Genomic DNA, 18,193 nt, shown 5'->3' on the forward strand with positions numbered 1-18,193 from the left:
CACTCAACAGTCTGAAGAGGAAAGTGTACAACAGAAGAATAGATCAAGCTGTGCACGAATAAATAAACACACATGAGTCAGTGCATGACGAAATTAATTGTGCAGAGTAGTTGTTTCCAAGGGCTGCTATGGTAAAGAGAAATAATGAGTCAGAGTAAATGTAAAATTCCTCTCTCTCTCTCTCTCTCTCTCTCTCTGTCTCTCTCACAGATTTAGCTTTATTCATATTGAAGTGGCATGAAGTGTATGTACGTATAGCAAGACAGGTGATATAGATACCTCAGGTCAGCAACCAGGATTGGACAAGAAATGTCAGGCTTAAGCTTGAGAAAGGTGCGGAAAAAAAAAAAAAGTCCGCAAATAGAGTGGTAGATGACTGGCACAAACTCGGTAATCAGGTAGTTAGCATTAAATCAGTAGGGAGTTTTGAAAATCTCATTGTGTTGTGCAACGATTAATGTTACAAAGAATCCCGTATAACTCTACAAAAAAAAAAGATTAAGGGAGTATGTGTTTCAGTTTCTAGCCTTTGTAATGTTTAGAAGTGGCTGTGGAAGTATAGAAAATGTCTCAGAACGATTAGTGATTAGGGAACGTTGTGCCAGATAGCAGTGACAGGGTTAAAAGATTAGATGGGTATATGCTTAAGCATGATAAGAAGACATAGGTGTGTATGATTTGTAAAGGAACTTCCGCGTGTAGTCATGCTGGCTTCGTGGAGTTTCACTTAATTAAACTTTTATGGTCAATTATGGCTTCAGTTCTTATTTTATATATAGCTCCCCTCCTCCTCCTTCTCCTCCTCCTCCTCTTCCTCTCGAACACAGCTGCTTGTGTCCTGTCATCTTGTTTAGCATTTGTCATCTTTCTTTTCTTCACGTTTTCGTCTTTTATCCATTATTTCACTCCTTCCAGCATACAGCACAAACTTTTTCTTTTTTTCGCAGATACAATTACATGTGTTTTCTTATGAAACACACACACACACACACACACACACACACACACGTCGCTTCCTAAACCTAAATGGTCCAGAGTTGAGGATCTGTATACTGAGACCTCGCAGCTGCCTGGTGGTGTTTGGTTCAGATGTTGATGGTAAGGGAGGGGCGTGTATAGGCGGGCTGGTGGTAAGGGAGGGCACGTATGGACGGGGGTGGTGAAAGTTGGTCTACTGCATCTTAGTGGTCACGCCATCTGGGGACTCTATTATTTTTCTAATTGTCTCACTGGAGTTTATGAAAAATATTATTTGTTTTGTAGTGCTGTAAGAGTACGACGGGAGAGACTCACTCGCATCCTATCAAGGGAGAAGAATTACCATGATTTTTTTTTTTCACTGACGTTAACTTTGGACAAGACAAACAAGCTTTGTGACTAGGAGTGAAATATATGTCCTTGTGGTGTTTAGTGTGGTAGATCGACCGTCCGTGGTAGATGCGCATGCGCAGTGTTAGGAACTACACTTTTAGAGATGGATATAAGTGAAGGGGTCCATACAGGCTAGGGACTAAGACAAGGCTGTCACTCAGCCACCATGAGCCGCGTGAGTATCTGCTCTCTGCGCAGTATTGACCTTGTTACGTGTTATGGTTTTATGATAAGCCTACATGTAGTTGCTCGATGGAGGGATTTGCCTGATACTGAAGGATGTTATATATAGACGCTACTGAAGTGTCTGATTTTAGGTGAACAGAGATTTATGTTTCATGTTTAGTGTACGAATAATTTGTTTTCGATGTGTTTGACCAGGTGGCTGTTGTGCTATTGGTGTTGGCGACAGCGGCACTCTGTGTTGCTTTGGGAGGCTCACCCAAGACGACGACTGTAAATCTGTCGGCGGTGACTTATGTGACGCAAGAGAAGAGTCGCCGGTGCCCCAGGCAGGCGAAATGCAATCTTCCCGCCTATCGTCACCACCCTTGTTGCCAGTCCCAGCCCTCACCTTACACTCCTCCCCAGCCTTTACCTAACGCTTCACGCGAGTTGTTACCTTACCCTCCTCTCCAGCCACTACCAATACTTAATCGGTGTCGCAGGAATACTAACTGTACCACTTCACCAGTTGATCCGCGTCCTTGTCAACCCAACTGCAGTTTGATTATCTACCGACAAAATCCATGTTGTCAACCGCAGCCCCTACCTTATCCCCCTCCCCAGCCCCTGCCTTATCCCACTCCCCAGCCCCTGCCTTATCCCCCTCCCCAGCCCCTGCCTTATCCCCTTCCCCAGCCCCTGCCTTATCCCCCTCCCCAGCGTCCGTCATATCCTCCTCCCCAGCCTTTGCCTTATCCTCTTCCTCAGCCTCCGCCTTACCCTCCTTCCCAGCAGCCACCATCGGTACACCCGTGTCCCTTGGAAATTGACTGCTCTATGCCGAACTATATCCCAAGCCCCTGTTGCCAGTTCCAACCTCTTCCTTATCCACTTCCCCAACCTCAACCTTATCCTACTCCCCAACCTGAACCTTATCCTCTACCCCAGCCTCTACCCTACCCTCTTCCGCAGCCTATAACTTACCCTACCCCACAGCCCCTCCCTTACCCTACTCCCCAGCCTCTTCCTTATCCTCCTCCCCAGCCTATACCTTATCCAGTCAGTCGGTGTCCTTTGGAGACTAACTGTAATATCTACCCAAGTCCAGTATGTTGCCATTTCCAGTCTCAGCCCCAGCCGCAGCCTATAATCGACACTCTCGCACCGCCTCCAGCAACATGGATCCCCCCGTACATGCCCCCTAAAACAAAAGCAGGGTCCACCACCATGGATGAAACGGCGTTTGAAAACATTACGGATCCTGTTATGGTTGTGGTGGCTCCTCCCGAACCCGTCCAGCCATGGTACCCGCCGCCGAGATCGTTCGGGTATGTAAGTCGTGTGTGACCACCGGTACAAGGTTTATTCTTGCACACACACACACACACACACACACACACACACACACACACACACACACACACACACACACACACACACACACACACACACACACACACACACACACACACACACACGGGGTTTAACCACACGTTGTTACTCTCCTCAGGTGTGGGATGTACAAGCCGTGTGGTAGGTGCCCTCCTCCACCCCCAGTGCCGCTTCCATGTCCCTACCAGGCAAACCGACGTGTCCGCCGCCGCGCGCAAGTATGTTTGATGTTTATTTGTGTGTTTGGTGATAATACTGTGACGTTCATAGTAACCACTGCTGCTGTACACATGCCAGTAGGCGTCCCTCACAAGACACACTGACGCCTTCCCGGTGGTCCACAGCGGCGGTGCCTCGTGGACGGCCACTGCCCGGAAGGAAGCTCTTGCTGCCGTAGTGGATGCAGTGTCGGGGGGAGCGTCTGTGTCCCTAGCGCCCAGTCTCCGTCACCAGGCCAGCGCCCTAATGCGGTAAGAAAGATATAAACAGTTTGCACGTGTAGGGCGAGGTGGCCGCGTGGAGCAAGTTGGCTCGGTCGTGGAGGCATGGAGGCAGCGTGTGCGTGCGGCAGTGGTGTCCCGGCCACGGAGGGAGGCTAGGAGTAGGGGGAGAGGAGGAACAACAGAAACTTCACTAAAGTTAGCATCCAGGCTCCTGATATTTTTATTGTTATTATTATTATTATTATTGTTATTATTATCATCATCATCATCATCATCATCATCATCATCATCATCATCATCATCATCATCATCATCATTTACACTTTACAGGTGAAGGTGAGTGTGGTGATGACTTCCGCCAGCAGTCAAGCTCTCTGGTTCCTCAAGACCCAGATGGCACCCTTTGTACACGCCCTGCCGCACTTGCTGGACCTCGAGCTCATCCCGTACGGCAGTGTGACTGAGGTTTGTGTCCACCACACTACCTGCCCGCCTTCCTGCTTCTTTCTGCATCTATTTCCCTACCGACGTCTTTGTTCGTGTTTTTGTATGTCTTTGTCTGCTCTAGTCATATCTCTGTGTTTATGTTAACTTCTGTGTGTGTGTGTGTGTGTGTGTGTGTGTGTGTGTGTGTGTGTGTGTGTGTGTGTGTGTGTGTGTGTGTGTGTGTGTGTGTGTGTGTGTGTGCATCTTTCATTCTTTCTGTCTTTCTGTCTCTGTCTTTATCTTTCTGTCTGTTCTGCCTTCTATGTCTATTTGTCTGAGTGTCATCTGTCTGTATATCTGTTCTGTATTTGTTATCTGTTTACCAATTTTTTCCATAGTTATGTCTCTGTTTTCCGTCAGTTCTCTATCTGTCTGTTTGCCTGTCTGTAAATCTGTTCTTTGTCTCAGTTTTTATGTCTGTCTGTCTTCATATAATATTAAGTTTTTCTGTCTGTCTGTCTTCATATAATATTATGTATGTATGTATGTATATTGTTGTTGTTGTAGTTGTTGTTGTTGTTGTTGTTGTTGTTGTTGTTGTTGAAGGTGTGCGTTACTCGTACAGGACGGGGAGTGCCAGTTTGGTCTCGGGGACTGCATGGGCAACTGGATGGTGCTGTGCGCTGGGCAGCACCTGTTTAACACCACCGCTGCTCACTTGGCCTTCACCACCTGCCTCATGGACCATACCGTCGTACTTCAAGATGACAACTTCACCGCTATCATGGACGCCGCTGTGCAGGTATAGTGCGCCCGCTTCTTCTTACCCAGGGAAGAAGAGGAGGAGGAGGAGGAGGAGTTTAGTTTAATTAATGATCAGTTATAAATAAAAAAAAAATATGAATACATTTATATTTCTAGATGATTTCTGTAAGTAAGTACTGTTATAATGTAAATTTTTTGTTTAGACGTGGTTAGGGAAGCTTGGTGGTGAGCGTTGCGAGGCTTTACTCTCTGAACTCACTTTGCATTTCTTGTTTTGCTTTGGCCTCCAGTGGGAGAGGGTTGAGGTCACACCGCTACTCTTTTTCTTGTTGCTTCTGTTTCATTCATGAGTTCTGCTATTGTTTATTATATTCTTGGTGATGCTGAAGTACTGTCATGCTTTGCTGTAAAGTATATGTAGTTCCTTTACACCAAAGTATAAAGCCTGAAATATTTTACATTTCCAGTTCTTTCCATGTACAGTTTTATAGATAGAATGTATAAGAAATTTACATAATGGACTGTGTTCAGATAATTTATAATTTATAATTCATTATAATATTGCATTTATTTAAGCGTTGTAATTAAATACGACAGTTTATTTACGTAAATGTGGAAAAAAATGGTGTTTGCCCTTTGTATTGTCATTATCATTCCTGCCAACTTTGTATAGCAGGACATGTAGTAATGTGTGTCCCTTGTCATAAGTCCTTGAGAAATCTTGCCGATAAAACTTGAATTGCCTCCTCTGCTCCTGTCGCTCATGCTTGCTGAACACTTTACATCCAAAGTGAAAGGTGCTTCGTCTGGGTGTCTGTGAGTCGGACGGTAACAAATGCCGGTAACACACCGGTGAACACTATAGACCTACTCGTATTTTTTACTCTTTACTTTTAAGTTTCCATAAGGTAAGCTGATGAAAGAAGTCTTTTGTGGTGTATGGTAAAGGTTATTCATGATGTGCATCCGGGTGCCTCGGGACTCAGGCCTCAAGCAGCTTGTCTGCCTCAGCGTGAGTCATGCAAGGCTGTGGGCAGGCTCAGACTTGGACAGGCTCAGACTTGGACAGGCTCAGACTTCAAGTTATGTTTCCTCTCCTGTGGACAGTGCGCCGTGGATTTCCCTGACAAGATTGTCGACCTGTACAACTGCGGAGTGAGCGAGGAGGGTTACCAGCTTTTTAAGGACGCTGGGCAGAGGCAGCAGGAGCTGGCGGCTGTCGTGACGGAAGTGCCTTTGGTGGCCCTCAATGAGGTATGTGCTTATGTGTTGCATGTGTATTTTGTAGTCATGTTTATATATGTATAGTAAAAGCAGGATAATTTGGTATAATAGTAGTAGTAGTAGTAGTAGTGGTGGTGGTGGTGGTGGTGGTGGTGGTGGTGGTGGTGGTAGTGGTGGTGGTAATAGTAGTAGTACCAGTAGTAGTAGATCACATCACTAGTTTGTAAGCTTTACACCGTAGCGTTTGTGATTAGTAACGATGAGTGTTGCCATCGGGACACAGGTGGCGGTGGTGATGCACGGCAGCCAGATGGGTCAGTTCCCGGAGTTGCTGTGCCGGGAGCTGCAGGAGGAATCCTCAGCCCAGGAGTATTGCCGGCTCATTCAAGCGAGCCAGCGGGAGGTGAATTCCCGTGAGTAATGGCTTTGTGCCTGCTCAATCACGCCAGAGGCTCGCTCACCACTCCTGTGTTCCTCCCTCACAACCGTGCTTGGAAGGCTGGCTTGGTTATCTCAGACGACACTGGTGACACCCAGTTTTTTTCTGCAAGTTCACTTATATACCGGGGAAAAACATTGTAAATATATGAAGTTCTTGTTTATTGAATGATCATTGCCCTCTGTTCTCGTTCGCATGAGGTGGTGTTAGGATGCCCACGGATGAGTGTGCCGGTGGCCACGAACCACGGGCCTTTGTGGTGTGCGAAGATGAGGCGACTTTCACGGAACACTTGCAGGCTTAGTGTGTGGTACTAACCACTTGGACTTACTTCAGATAGATACTATTTATTCAACGGAACTTAAGCCCTCGCTTACGACGCCTTCATTGCACATACATTTCTGGTTATACTGAACTCTTGCAAAATTAATACAGAAACAATAAGTAAATAGAAGCAAAGTCAGGTATTCAGAAGAACAGTAAGCCTTGAAACTTTAGACTCTCACCAAGTCTCTCTCCAAGACAGTGGGTCTACATCGATATGCAGAATCGAGGAATACGCCCACGTTAATCAGACACTTACCGCAGGATCAATTTTATCATTATAATAAATAAATGAATAGAGGGAAAAAGAAAAAGAAAGAAAAGAAAACACACACACACACACACACACACACACACACACACACACACACACACACACACACACACACACACACACACACACACACACACACACACATACATTGCAACAGTAAGATATCAAAATAAATACAGTATTTCGTCAGTCTTTCCGTACTAGACTTTTTAGGTGGAAACCTAAATTATCTGCCTGAGACGAAAGAATAAAAAGGACCGTAAGAGAATCATGAACTAGTGGACGAGATGCAGCAAATAATGTCTAGTCTGTCATAATGAGATGGACGTTAGAAGACGTTGCTGTGTACTGCTGACGAGAGACGGACACACACAAAATACCAAACGAAGGTGGAGATGCAAAAAAATTGTCGGTAAAAAAAAAAAAAAAAAAAAAAATGAAAAAAATAAATAAAAAAATAAATAAAAATAAAATGGACTAGTGAAAAATGTTAGAAAATGAAACCTATATCTGCAAGGGACTGGTTATATTTGTCGCGTGCCCTAATGACTTAAGCGTTATGAGTGACATATATGCTTAGTTGTGTGGTTGGGTGATTGATTCAGTGTGCTGCAACAAGAGGTTCATATGACGCAGTGTTAGTTATGGTTATTAAGAATACAAGAGTATTCCGTGTAGCTAGATGTGTGAGGTAGTGTGGATAGGCAAGAGTGTGTTTGCTACTGGAACTGACTGTGATCCCTGAAGAGCAATAAGGAATCCTAAGGGTATAGTAACAAACATGTAGATCTTTGCTCTCTACGGATTTTTTTTTACAATGTGGTGAAGTTGTTAGGTGTTCCGAAACAAGACAAGTTAAAGAATATTTATATTTCATTTTCCTGCTTTTCAAGAGCTGTGGTTACTTATTCCTACATACAAAGAAGCTCGCCCACCGCTCCGGGTCTTTTGACATCTCGTGTGATGGCATGCAGTAGATATTCGAGAATGTTGGCAGTTCTGTGCTGTGAAGTGGATGTCGAAGCTGGCCCCACGCCCAGTAATTGGCCGCAGCACGTCTACTTGACGATGGTGGTGGCTGGGAAGAGCACCAGTGATCCGTCCACTAAGGTCTGTAAACAAGAGAGGGCTGGAGTGAAAACGTTGAGGCTTCATCTTCAAGACGGTCAGGAATACGAGTAGGGTGCTGCACTAGTTGCTCTAGGTAGTGGAGGATAGCAAAATTAAAGGCTAGTTCACCAGCTCGATCAGTGAAGGGAGATGAAAGGCAAAGCCAGTGGTGAATATTGAAGTCTCCAAGTACGGAGATCTCCGCGAAAAGGAAAAGAGTCAGAATGTGTTCCACTTTGGAAGTTAAATAATCAAAGAGTTTTATTTAGTTCAAGGAGTTAGGAGAGAGGTATACAGCACATATGAATTTAGTTTGAGAGTGACTGCGGAGAAGACAGACAGTAGAAAACTCGGAAGACTCAAGAATGTAGGCACGAGAGCAAGCTAGTCGTTGTACACACAGGCGCAACATCCAGCTTTGGACTGAAAATGAGGAGAAAGTAGGAGGGAACAGAGAAGGGGTTACTGCTGTCAGTTGCCTGTGTTTCGGTGAGGAAAAGACGAGGTTTAGTAGAGAAGAGGTGATGTTCCACAGATCAATAATAAGATCTAAGGCCGCGCATGTTGCAGAAATTAATGTAAAAAACGTTGATATCAAATGCATATTCTGACAAAGCATCTGAATGTCCGACAAATGGACACACACACACACACACACACACACACACACACACACACACACACACACACACACACACACACACACACACACACACACACACACACACACACACACTGTTTCTTGCAGCTTCCCTTATTTTCTTGTGTTCTTATTTTCTTATCTTGTGTTCGGATCTGAGTCCTCTGTTTCTCATCCCTTGGAGCGGCGAGAGCCGTCCGGCAGTTGTATGGCGCTTAATTTACTTAATTTACTGTTTTACCCTGATCAAGCCTAACATGACTTTTTCAGTGGTTGACGAAAAAAATGTAATTAATTAGAGGCAATAAAATGATTAATTTAAGAATTTCACACGAAAAACCGCAACTTTGCTCATTTAATGGTGACGCTATTGTTTTCAAAGTTTTAATGGCGGTACTATAGGAAACTCAAAAGAAAAGGCTTAAATTCTAAAGGGATACTTTGTTGTTTAATAAAGTAAGAATAATGTAGTTTTCTACTCAAATTGAAATTTGGACTTGATGGAGACAAGAGTGTTTGTGATCGGTGCTCACCCCGTTGACGGCGAGGACAGCAGCGGCAGGCGGCGCCGCGGTCATCTGACGCGTCCTGGCAGCTTGCAACAGACGAGCGTGACGCAGAAGGGCGTCCCGCAGCATGCCTCGTCCCTTGCCATGGTCCACGCAAAGCTGCAGGCTCGTCCAGCTCACACGGTGGTCACGTCCACACTGAAATGAGAAACTTGTGTACAGTACTTTGTTTTGTTCATGCGCGGCAAAGTTTATTGTTGCCTGTGCCATCCAAAGAACACCGCGTAACTTGATGAATTCACCAACCACCTTCCGGCACTTATTTGTAACCATCTTGATTAAAGGCTGTCATTACTTTCACCATCTCCCGGCACTTGTTTGTGACCATCTCGATTAAAGGCTGTCTTTACTCTCACCACCTCCTGGCACTTGCTTATGACCATCTTGATTAAAGGCTGTCATTACTCTCACCAAATTCATTTCATCATAATGATTATGAAATACCATTCGAAATAGTTTCTCATAAAATAAATTGATAAATAAGAATAATAGTGGCCGTAGAGTTCATATTGCTCCGAATATCATCCGTATAATATTCCTATGATCCATAGAAATATGAGCATTTTCTTTTTTTAATACAGAGGCATAATTTTCAATGATGAAAGTTGGTGGAGAGCTGAAAGTATCCTCCTGGGTTACAATTTATTGCCTGATGAATACTGGAGTATGACCAGAGTCCTGCCACATTCAAAACGTGTAAGACGAGAGGTCTGGCACCTGTCTGACTGAGGAGAGGAAGGAGTCGAGCCGGGCCATGGGCGGAGGCGGGGCTGCCAGGACACAGCCCACCAAGTGTACGGCTGCCTTCTGCTCTGGGGCTGCCTGCGCCGCGCACTGCACCACTTCCCACACTGTCCTCCTCTCGTCCGCCTGCAGAAGAACGTACTCGGTAAATCATAGGTAGAGCAGCAAGGCTGCCGTGTATTTCAATGCTACACGCATCAGTATTCCCGTGCATCTTCCTTCATTACTAAGTCCCAGCTTTCTTCGTTACTCGGAACAACAGCCCAAGATATTTAGATGAATTCTTACAAAGATTAAAGATGATTTAAAAGACCAAGTCTCACAACATGATAACCTTGGAATCCTCCTGACGCGCCTCTCTCCACATAAACTAAACACCAGTTGTGGTTTCCCTGAATATCTCAACTCGGCCGTGAACCAAAGAGAATATTGATAACAAATAACATTGGTGAAGGCGGAGGGTTGACAGGGGTGGGTTGCTGACGCCCTCTCGGGGGTGTCAGCTGCAGGGGTGCTCACTGACCAGCGGATGGAGGGGCAGGAAAAGGATGGGAAGGCTGGGCTGCTGCAGACGTGTGAGAAGCTGCAGCAGGTGCTGGAGGCGTTGGCCGCTGCCTGGCCGCCCCTCATCCACCATCACGGTGAGGCGCGCCTCTTCGCCGTGGCGTCCTGTCGTCATCTGTGGCTAACACAACATTAAATTTTTATTGCCATCTCTTAATTGTGCAATGATGTTTCCTTTGTTGAATTAAAGTAAGACAACAAAGATCGTTACTCATAGATGAATTAATGGTATGTTATTAACATTTTAAATGGAGCACTCCCTGCCTGCATCACCGTGAAAGTGGGAGTATGCCTGCTTGCCTGGGTCTCACTGGCTGCGAGTGTTTCTGGCACAACTGCAGGCTCTTCATCCTTCTGCAGGGAACGCTTCACTCTTGTTTCGTTCTCGTGACGATGCGAGAGGCGCGGCGCGGGCGTGGTAGTGGAAGTGTGCGGTAGCAGGCGGCGACACTTGTACTCTTGAAGGCAGTGGTCGTAGCAACACCCGTGGTCGTCCGGGCACTGGTGGTCAGACTCGCAGTCGCGCTGAACAGTGAGAAAGGAATAAAGGTCTTGTATTGCATAGAACATACGTGTGTGTGTGTGTGTGTGTGTGTGTGTGTGTGTGTGTGTGTGTGTGTGTGTGTGTGTAAGTGGCATGAGATGAACCCCGGTTCTCGTGATGTGGGCAGCACCGTGGCGGCCAGACAACATGCGTTCCTGCAGTGTGCGCACTTTATGGGGAGTTATAACGCCTCACTAAGTTCTCGGCGACGTGCAAGGCGAGACTCGTGACAGACTCTAGGTAGCCACTCACCTGGAACTGACAAGTAACTGAAAAAAAAGGTGCTGTGGGCCTTTTGGTGACTGGGCCTGACCAATGAAATGGAGAACTACTGTGTTAGCCACTCACTTGAGTCGTGTGGTTGGCGGGCAGTGTGCAGGGATATATCTGAGGTGGACACGTGCCCCGCGACGCTAGCGTGGTGGGGGGCTGCGTGGTGGCTGCCAGAAGAAACACTTGTAAGCTTTCGACAACTTGAGGTTTTGTCATGAGAAGCATTTGTGTGTTTTTGTCTCAACTTGCTGCAACCTACATGAACTTTACTTGTGTTTGTTGTCTAAATTACTGGATCATGAACAACTTACTTGTGTCGCAGCAGTAATGCATTTTGTGCTCGTCGACGCAGACTCTGTTGCACCTGAGAGAGAGAGAGAGAGAGAGAGAGAGAGAGAGAGAGAGAGAGAGAGAGAGAGAGAGAGAGAGAGAGAGAGAGAGAGAGAGAGAAATGAATGTCAAGACACGATATTGACCTGGAACATAACGTATGCGAATAATACACCAATATAGCTACGATTTCCAGTCCCAGTCCAATTCTTTAAGTATGAAAACTAGTTTGGTAATATACACATAAAACAAAAATTGGTTAGTAAGTAAATAGCTATCTAATGAACTAACTAACAACCTGAATAAATAAATGAAGGCTTAAGGAGGAAAGGGAGGAGCAATTACGTAATCATTGCCTCAAATCTTGAATATTTTGACATGAATTCATTGTTGCTGTAAGGAAGCAATCTATTTGATATTAATGACATGTGGGATCCTGCAGGGAATGACCTAACCTAATCAAGAAGAAGAAGAAGAAGAAGAAGAAGAAGAAGAAGAAGAAGAAGAAGAAGAAGAAGGTGTGCATGGATTATTACATTTGCGATCTCCACTAAATTTTATATCAAAGTTCTCGACTCGCTGCACTTCTTAGTCACTAACCCACTCCTGCTACTTCTCCCCCTCTCTCCCATCGCATATGGTGCTTACCCTCTTCTTTCCTTCAGGCTTCTTCCCATTCGACGTCCGTAGGGAAAGGGCCGGATGGGCCTTTTCGATGGCATGATGGGTATGTAGGGCGGTCTGGTGGGTCTTCCTGGTAGTGTGGGCATGATGGGTATGTAGGGCGGTATGGTGGGTCTTCCTGGTTGCGTGGGCATGATGGGTATGTAGGGCGGTCTGGTGGGTCTAGATGGATTCGTGGGCAAGATGATTATGAAGGGTGGTTTGTATGGGCTTGGGGTGGTTGTGGTGGATGGTTTGGTGGTGGCGGATGGATAAAGTGACCATGGTCCCCAGCAAGAGTAGTAGTAACAAGGATGTTGCGCATGGTAGTATTGATTGTTGCACCAAGGCCAATTATGGGAATCATAGCCATAATAGCTGCCATAATAGTCGAGGCACCTTTTCGTTCGGGTTTTGTGGGCGGTAGCGATGTTAACGGTCGGGGTGTGGACAGGTGAAGCGATAGTCCATGGTGCCAACATAAGGGCGAGACACAGTACCTGAGGCAGACAAGCAATTTAGGTGTTGAAGGGGGAGGTATATTCTTCATTATGAATTCCAAAGAAAACATTGTTAAGTCCTAAAGACGCGTGTCACTGCTAAGACACCTCCCTAGGTGGTATAACAGCCCGCGCGGCCTTTAGATTGCATCCTAACAGTAAACATGGCCGCGCTAGATGAACCCCACTGCCGCCGCCAGTGACAGTGACGGATTTTTCGTGACAGGAGGGACGTCCTGAATGAGCTGGATGATCATGAGCTGGTGAAGAGGTATCGGCTGGGCGGGAAAGACTGAAGAGACCAACTTCAAGGAACAAGACCATCTCCCCTGAGGTGCAAGTGATCATCACTGCGGTACCTCACAACAGACAAGATGCAGCAGTGCAGTGCAGTGCTTTGGGCCCTCAGTGGGTCATCAGTGACAGTGATGCATGCACCACCATGGTGCTTGGTCAAAAGTTGGCGCCAGCTAATTGTTGTTTTGACAAGATGACAACAATCATCAAACTTGAAAACTCATTATATATATATATATATATATATATATATATATATATATATATATATATATATATATATATATATATATATATATATATATATATATATATATATATTTATTTATTTATTTATTTATTTATTTTAGATATATTTTTTACTAATTTTCAGCTGTTTCTTACGAGATTCATCGAAAAAAACATTACACTACGTAGTGTCATCGCCTTAAGACGGTAACCTAACAAAGACTCCTGGTAAGACGTTCACTTAACGCTCAAGCCTCGTAATTTAAGTTCTCTTCCTAACTAGAATGGAACCTTAGAGTTTTATAAGTACGGTTACTGAAAGTGGTCCTCTTTCTGTCCTGTCTTCTTTTCTCTATTTTCATTTTCAGATGAAAAGTGTTTGTTATGTCTACACATGTACTGAAGGACATGACTTGCTTTCATGCCCACGGTTTCGAATCTACACATTTTGACCATCTGGCTGAGACTTCATCGTCAATCTCTTATTAAGCTTATCTTTGCAGTTTGTCCCACATAACTTCCCTCGCTATATTGATTTATTTAATAAAATGACTTCGAAAGTGGAGCACATGCTAGACTTTTTTTTTTTCTTAATTTAGCATAATTGTTCATGGCTGGAATTTTCATCATTCACTACCAGCTCAGCTAACTGTCATTTTATTTCACTGACCACTTCGGTGAACAAGTTTTGCGATCATCCAAGACCTAGATTCATTTCCACATGTGAAATGCACCAAACATTCTTGACCTGTTAATTACCTCAAATCTTTCAGCTTATACCGTCAGGTTTTGGACTGTTTCATAGTTGATATATTAATAAAAAAAAAAAAAATACGCTACACTACAGATTACTTTTGAAGCGCATGCACGGTGGTACAAGGAAGGCCTGCCTAGTGAGGTTGTGAACGTGCAATGTAACACTAGCTATGTTTGTCATTGGAATCCACTGGCCTCTCGCCGTGAGAAGATACTGAGTGTTCCTCCAAGGCATTGATCGCTGTGTACCCATAAATATAATAATGGAACCACTGACAGACGAACGCGAGTTCAGAAAAGATGCTGTGTAATGCTTACGACGAAGACCATGTCGAGGCGAGGCGCAGGAAGGAGTGTGTGCCTCTTCTTGCAGTATGCTGGTGTTCTGTTAGACTGCTGATCTTCACATACTTTGGTCTTCGGCTGCCCGCTGGCCCTGCCTGCGCATGCGTCAAATTGACGCAAGTTTTGGGAAACACTGCCATATCCTATTTGATATCCGTATGAAATTCACAAAAAAGTGAGATCTGTTTACAGTTTGGTCAGCACCTTACCGTCACGTTCAGATTGTCACTTAAGCAATCAACGTCCACCAAACAGGGCTGGACGAAGGTTAGATAGCTCATGGAACTGTTTTGCCTTTGTCAGCTTGTATTTAGCATGCGCAGAAAATACACACACACACACACACACACACACACACACACACACACACACACACACACACACACACACACACACACACACACACACACACACACACACACACACACACACACACACACACACACTGATGTATATTTTTTTAGGAACACTGGTGTGACATTGCTGTATATAATTTTTTCCAGTAAATTGTATTGGAAAGGAAGATCGTCTTACCAAGGTAATTTGTTGTCTTTTGTGATGTACTTTGTGAGGGTAATAGACCCTGTTATAGGAAGAATTTCCTTCACGATGTGACAAGCTCTGGTGTGGCCACGCAACTCGTGGCAGAGGATGTTAAACGCTGCAAATCTTCCCGACATGGTGAATAAGAATATCAAGGCGATATTCTTTGAGCACAATGATATATACAGAGAAAAGTACACTAGCAACGGTCATTTTCAACAGTCTTTTACTCAACAGGAAATGAATGGATCATCGCAAGCCTGTGGACAGGAAGGAGGAGCAGATGGATGTCATTTTAGGTGTTTTGAAATAGAAAAAAACAATTATGTGTGTGTGTGTGTGTGTGTGTGTGTGTGTGTGTGTGTGTGTGTGTGTGTGTGTGTGTGTGTGTGTATGTGTGTGTGTGTGTGTGTGTGTGTGTGTGTGTGTGTGTGTGTGTGTGTGTGTGTATATTTATGTATATATATATATATATATATATATATATATATATATATATATATATATATATATATATATATATATATATATATATATATATATTTTATTTTATTTTTTTCTTATTCCTTTCTATCTCACCTCATTCGTATTATCATTTATTATTTTTTAGTGATGTTCAAGTACTAGCAAACTTTGGTATGAAGCTTTTGTAGCTTCTTTATCAATTGTATCTTTAATTTCTATTTGTTTTGATATACACCTTCCTAGTAAAAATGTATAAAAAAATTACGTGGAAGTAATTTATGATAATATCGTTAATTATTAGGTCTGTGATAGCTCACCATTTGTTCAATGCTTTATAATCAAATACGACAGTTCATTTTCGTAAATGTGGAAAAAAATGGTGTTTGCCCTTTGTATTGTCATTATCATTCCTGCCAACTTTGTATAGCAGGACATGTAGTAATGTGTGTCCCTTGTCATAAGTCCTTGAGAAATCTTGCCGATAAAACTTGAATTGCCTCCTCTGCTCCTGTCGCTCATGCTTGCTCAACACTTTACATCCAAAGTGAAAGGTGCTTCGTCTGGGTGTCTGTGAGTCGGACGGTAACAAATGCCGGTAACACACCGGCGAACACTATAGACCTACTCGTATTTTTTACTTTTTGCTTTTAAGTTTCCATAAGGTAAGCTGATGAAAGAAGTCTTTTGTGGTGTATGGTAAAGGTTATTCATGATGTGCATCCGGGTGCCTCGGGACTCAGGCCTCAAGCAGCTTGTCTGCCTCAGCATGAGTCATGCAAGGCTGTGGACAGGCTCAGACTTGGACAGGCTCAGACTTCAAGTTATGTTTCCTCTCCTGTGGACAGTGCGCCGTGGATTTCCCTGACAAGATTGTCGACCTGTACAACTGAGTCGCCCAAATGAAACGCATCCCTGCTGGGTGAGCAAGGAGGGTTATCAGCTATTCAAGGACACTGGGTAGAGGCAGCAGGAGCTGGCAGCGGTCGTGACGGAAGTGCCACTGGTGGCTCTCAATGAGTCATATATTTGTGTGTTGCATGTGCATTTTATATTTATATTTAGCTATATCTAAAAGATAAACAAATAAATATGTAAAAAAAAAAAGAATATATATATATATATATATATATATATATATATATATATATATATATATATATATATATATATATATATATATATATATATATATATATATATATATATATATTGTGTGTGTGTGTGTCTGCGTACGAAATACGTGAAGCTAATAATTAAAAGTAATGATAACAATAAAAAAAAAAAAAAAAATGAACACATATAGCAGACATCTATTGTATGCCTGCGCATGAAGCTTTATAGAGGTATGCATTATACACATCTGTACAGTAGCACTGCTTTTCATGTACAAGGAGTAACTTGAGCTGTATAAAAAATATATAAATAGATCGAGGTCTGGCTGACTGAGACGATAGAATTATCCTCCTGCTCCTCCTGCTCCTCATGGTGAACACGGAGTGCAGGAAGATTATCCACAGACTCTTAACCCCACGCCTGGTGTAGGTTAAGGGATGAAATTATGTATCTGGGTAGCCAAAGAAACCTCTTAACGATATCACTGTGACCAAGCATACGTCGGTGGACTGAATCCACTTTGTACCGCAACCACAGCGAGTTTTAGTATAGAAGGTAGCAATATCTACTGAACAATTCCAGTTTCATTTCCATGATACTGAAGGAAAATTTCCACTGCAAAGTATTCCTTGTGACTGATGGGTTTTCGATCTGCCTCTTGATCGTTATCAACCATGTCATGGTGCGTGATATGGCTAAGTATGCGAGTCTACCCACAAATGTAAGTGCAGAATCAATGAATCGTGGTGACTGATGGTAATTCATCCGAGAGTGTGGCAGTGGTACTAGACAAAAAAAAAAAAAAAAAAGGAACAGTATTATACAGCAGTAGTAGTAGTAGTTGTTGTTGTAGTAGTAGTAGTAGTAGTAGCGGTGGTGTTAATGGTACCAGCAGCAGCAGCAGCCAGTCACATCGTAGATATTTTTAAGTTTTACGCTGTAGTGTTTGTGATTATTGACGGTGAATGTTGATGGCAGAACTCAGGTGTGGTGGTGGTGGTCAGGTGTGGTGGTGGTGGTCTGTCATTAATGGGATGTAGTATGTACACACAAAGCAACAGAGAGAGAGAGAGAGAGAGAGAGAGAGAGAGAGAGAGAGAGAGAGAGAGAGAGAGAGAGAGAGAGAGAATCATAGATTGATTAATGGGTAAATGTATATTGACCAAAACGTACAAACTTGATTGAGAACACATTACCCAAGGGAAATGAAAGTAACGAAAAAGTCACGCAGGCACACTTAATACAAATTTTATAACAAAAAAAAAATATGCGAAAAATTTTGAATAGGTCATAAAATACCCAAATAATAAAATAAACACAAGAAAACACGTCGGAATTATTCACAAGCCTCAAAGCCATGAATAATGATAATATTGATAATAATAATAATAATAATAATAATAATAATAATAATAATAATAATAATAATAATAACAATAATAATAATGATAATAATAATAATAATAATAATGATAATAATGATAATAACAGCAAAAATAATAATAATAATAATAATAATAATAATAATAATAATAATAATAATAATAATAATAATAATAATAATGATAACAATAACAATAATAATGGTAATATTAATAATAATAATAATGATAATAATAATAATAATAATAATAATAATAATAATAATAATAATAATAATAATAGTAATAATAATAATAACAATAA

At 43.0% G+C, this 18,193-nt stretch overlaps 2 protein-coding genes across 4 annotated transcripts in view; one reads left to right on the plus strand and one right to left on the minus strand.

The window, feature by feature from the left end:
- Window positions 1-6,386, plus strand: part of LOC135089678 (uncharacterized) — a 71,005-nt gene extending 64,619 nt beyond the window's left edge. The window contains exons 1-8 of one of the 3 annotated variants that reach the window (XM_063985590.1): window positions 276-1,546; window positions 1,753-2,864; window positions 3,047-3,146; window positions 3,273-3,398; window positions 3,702-3,836; window positions 4,423-4,599; window positions 5,670-5,816; window positions 6,070-6,386. In XM_063985590.1, the coding sequence (XP_063841660.1) occupies window positions 1,538-1,546; window positions 1,753-2,864; window positions 3,047-3,146; window positions 3,273-3,398; window positions 3,702-3,836; window positions 4,423-4,599; window positions 5,670-5,816; window positions 6,070-6,207 (1,944 nt within the window). In that variant the 5' untranslated portion in view covers window positions 276-1,537 and the 3' untranslated portion in view covers window positions 6,208-6,386. Of the gene's footprint in view, window positions 1-275; window positions 1,547-1,752; window positions 2,865-3,046; window positions 3,147-3,272; window positions 3,399-3,701; window positions 3,837-4,422; window positions 4,600-5,669; window positions 5,817-6,069 lie in introns of those variants that run through there. The other 2 variants (XM_063985599.1, XM_063985607.1) reach the window with 2 other exon arrangements.
- A 1,296-nt stretch (window positions 6,387-7,682) lies between these two features.
- LOC135089693 (uncharacterized) lies at window positions 7,683-14,491 on the minus strand. Its single transcript, XM_063985620.1, has 9 exons — window positions 14,360-14,491; window positions 12,246-12,760; window positions 11,579-11,631; window positions 11,343-11,434; window positions 10,751-10,975; window positions 10,410-10,571; window positions 9,860-10,012; window positions 9,107-9,280; window positions 7,683-7,935 (listed from the first exon to the last, which is right to left on the minus strand). Exons 1-9 carry the CDS (start codon window positions 14,369-14,371, stop codon window positions 7,882-7,884), a joined length of 1,440 nt encoding a protein of 479 aa, XP_063841690.1. The 5' UTR covers window positions 14,372-14,491; the 3' UTR covers window positions 7,683-7,881.
- Window positions 14,492-18,193: the final 3,702 nt, after the last annotated feature.

The sequence above is a fragment of the Scylla paramamosain genome, chromosome 3 (assembly GCF_035594125.1).
Source record: "Scylla paramamosain isolate STU-SP2022 chromosome 3, ASM3559412v1, whole genome shotgun sequence".
In the NCBI taxonomy this organism is placed as follows: domain Eukaryota; kingdom Metazoa; phylum Arthropoda; class Malacostraca; order Decapoda; family Portunidae; genus Scylla; species Scylla paramamosain.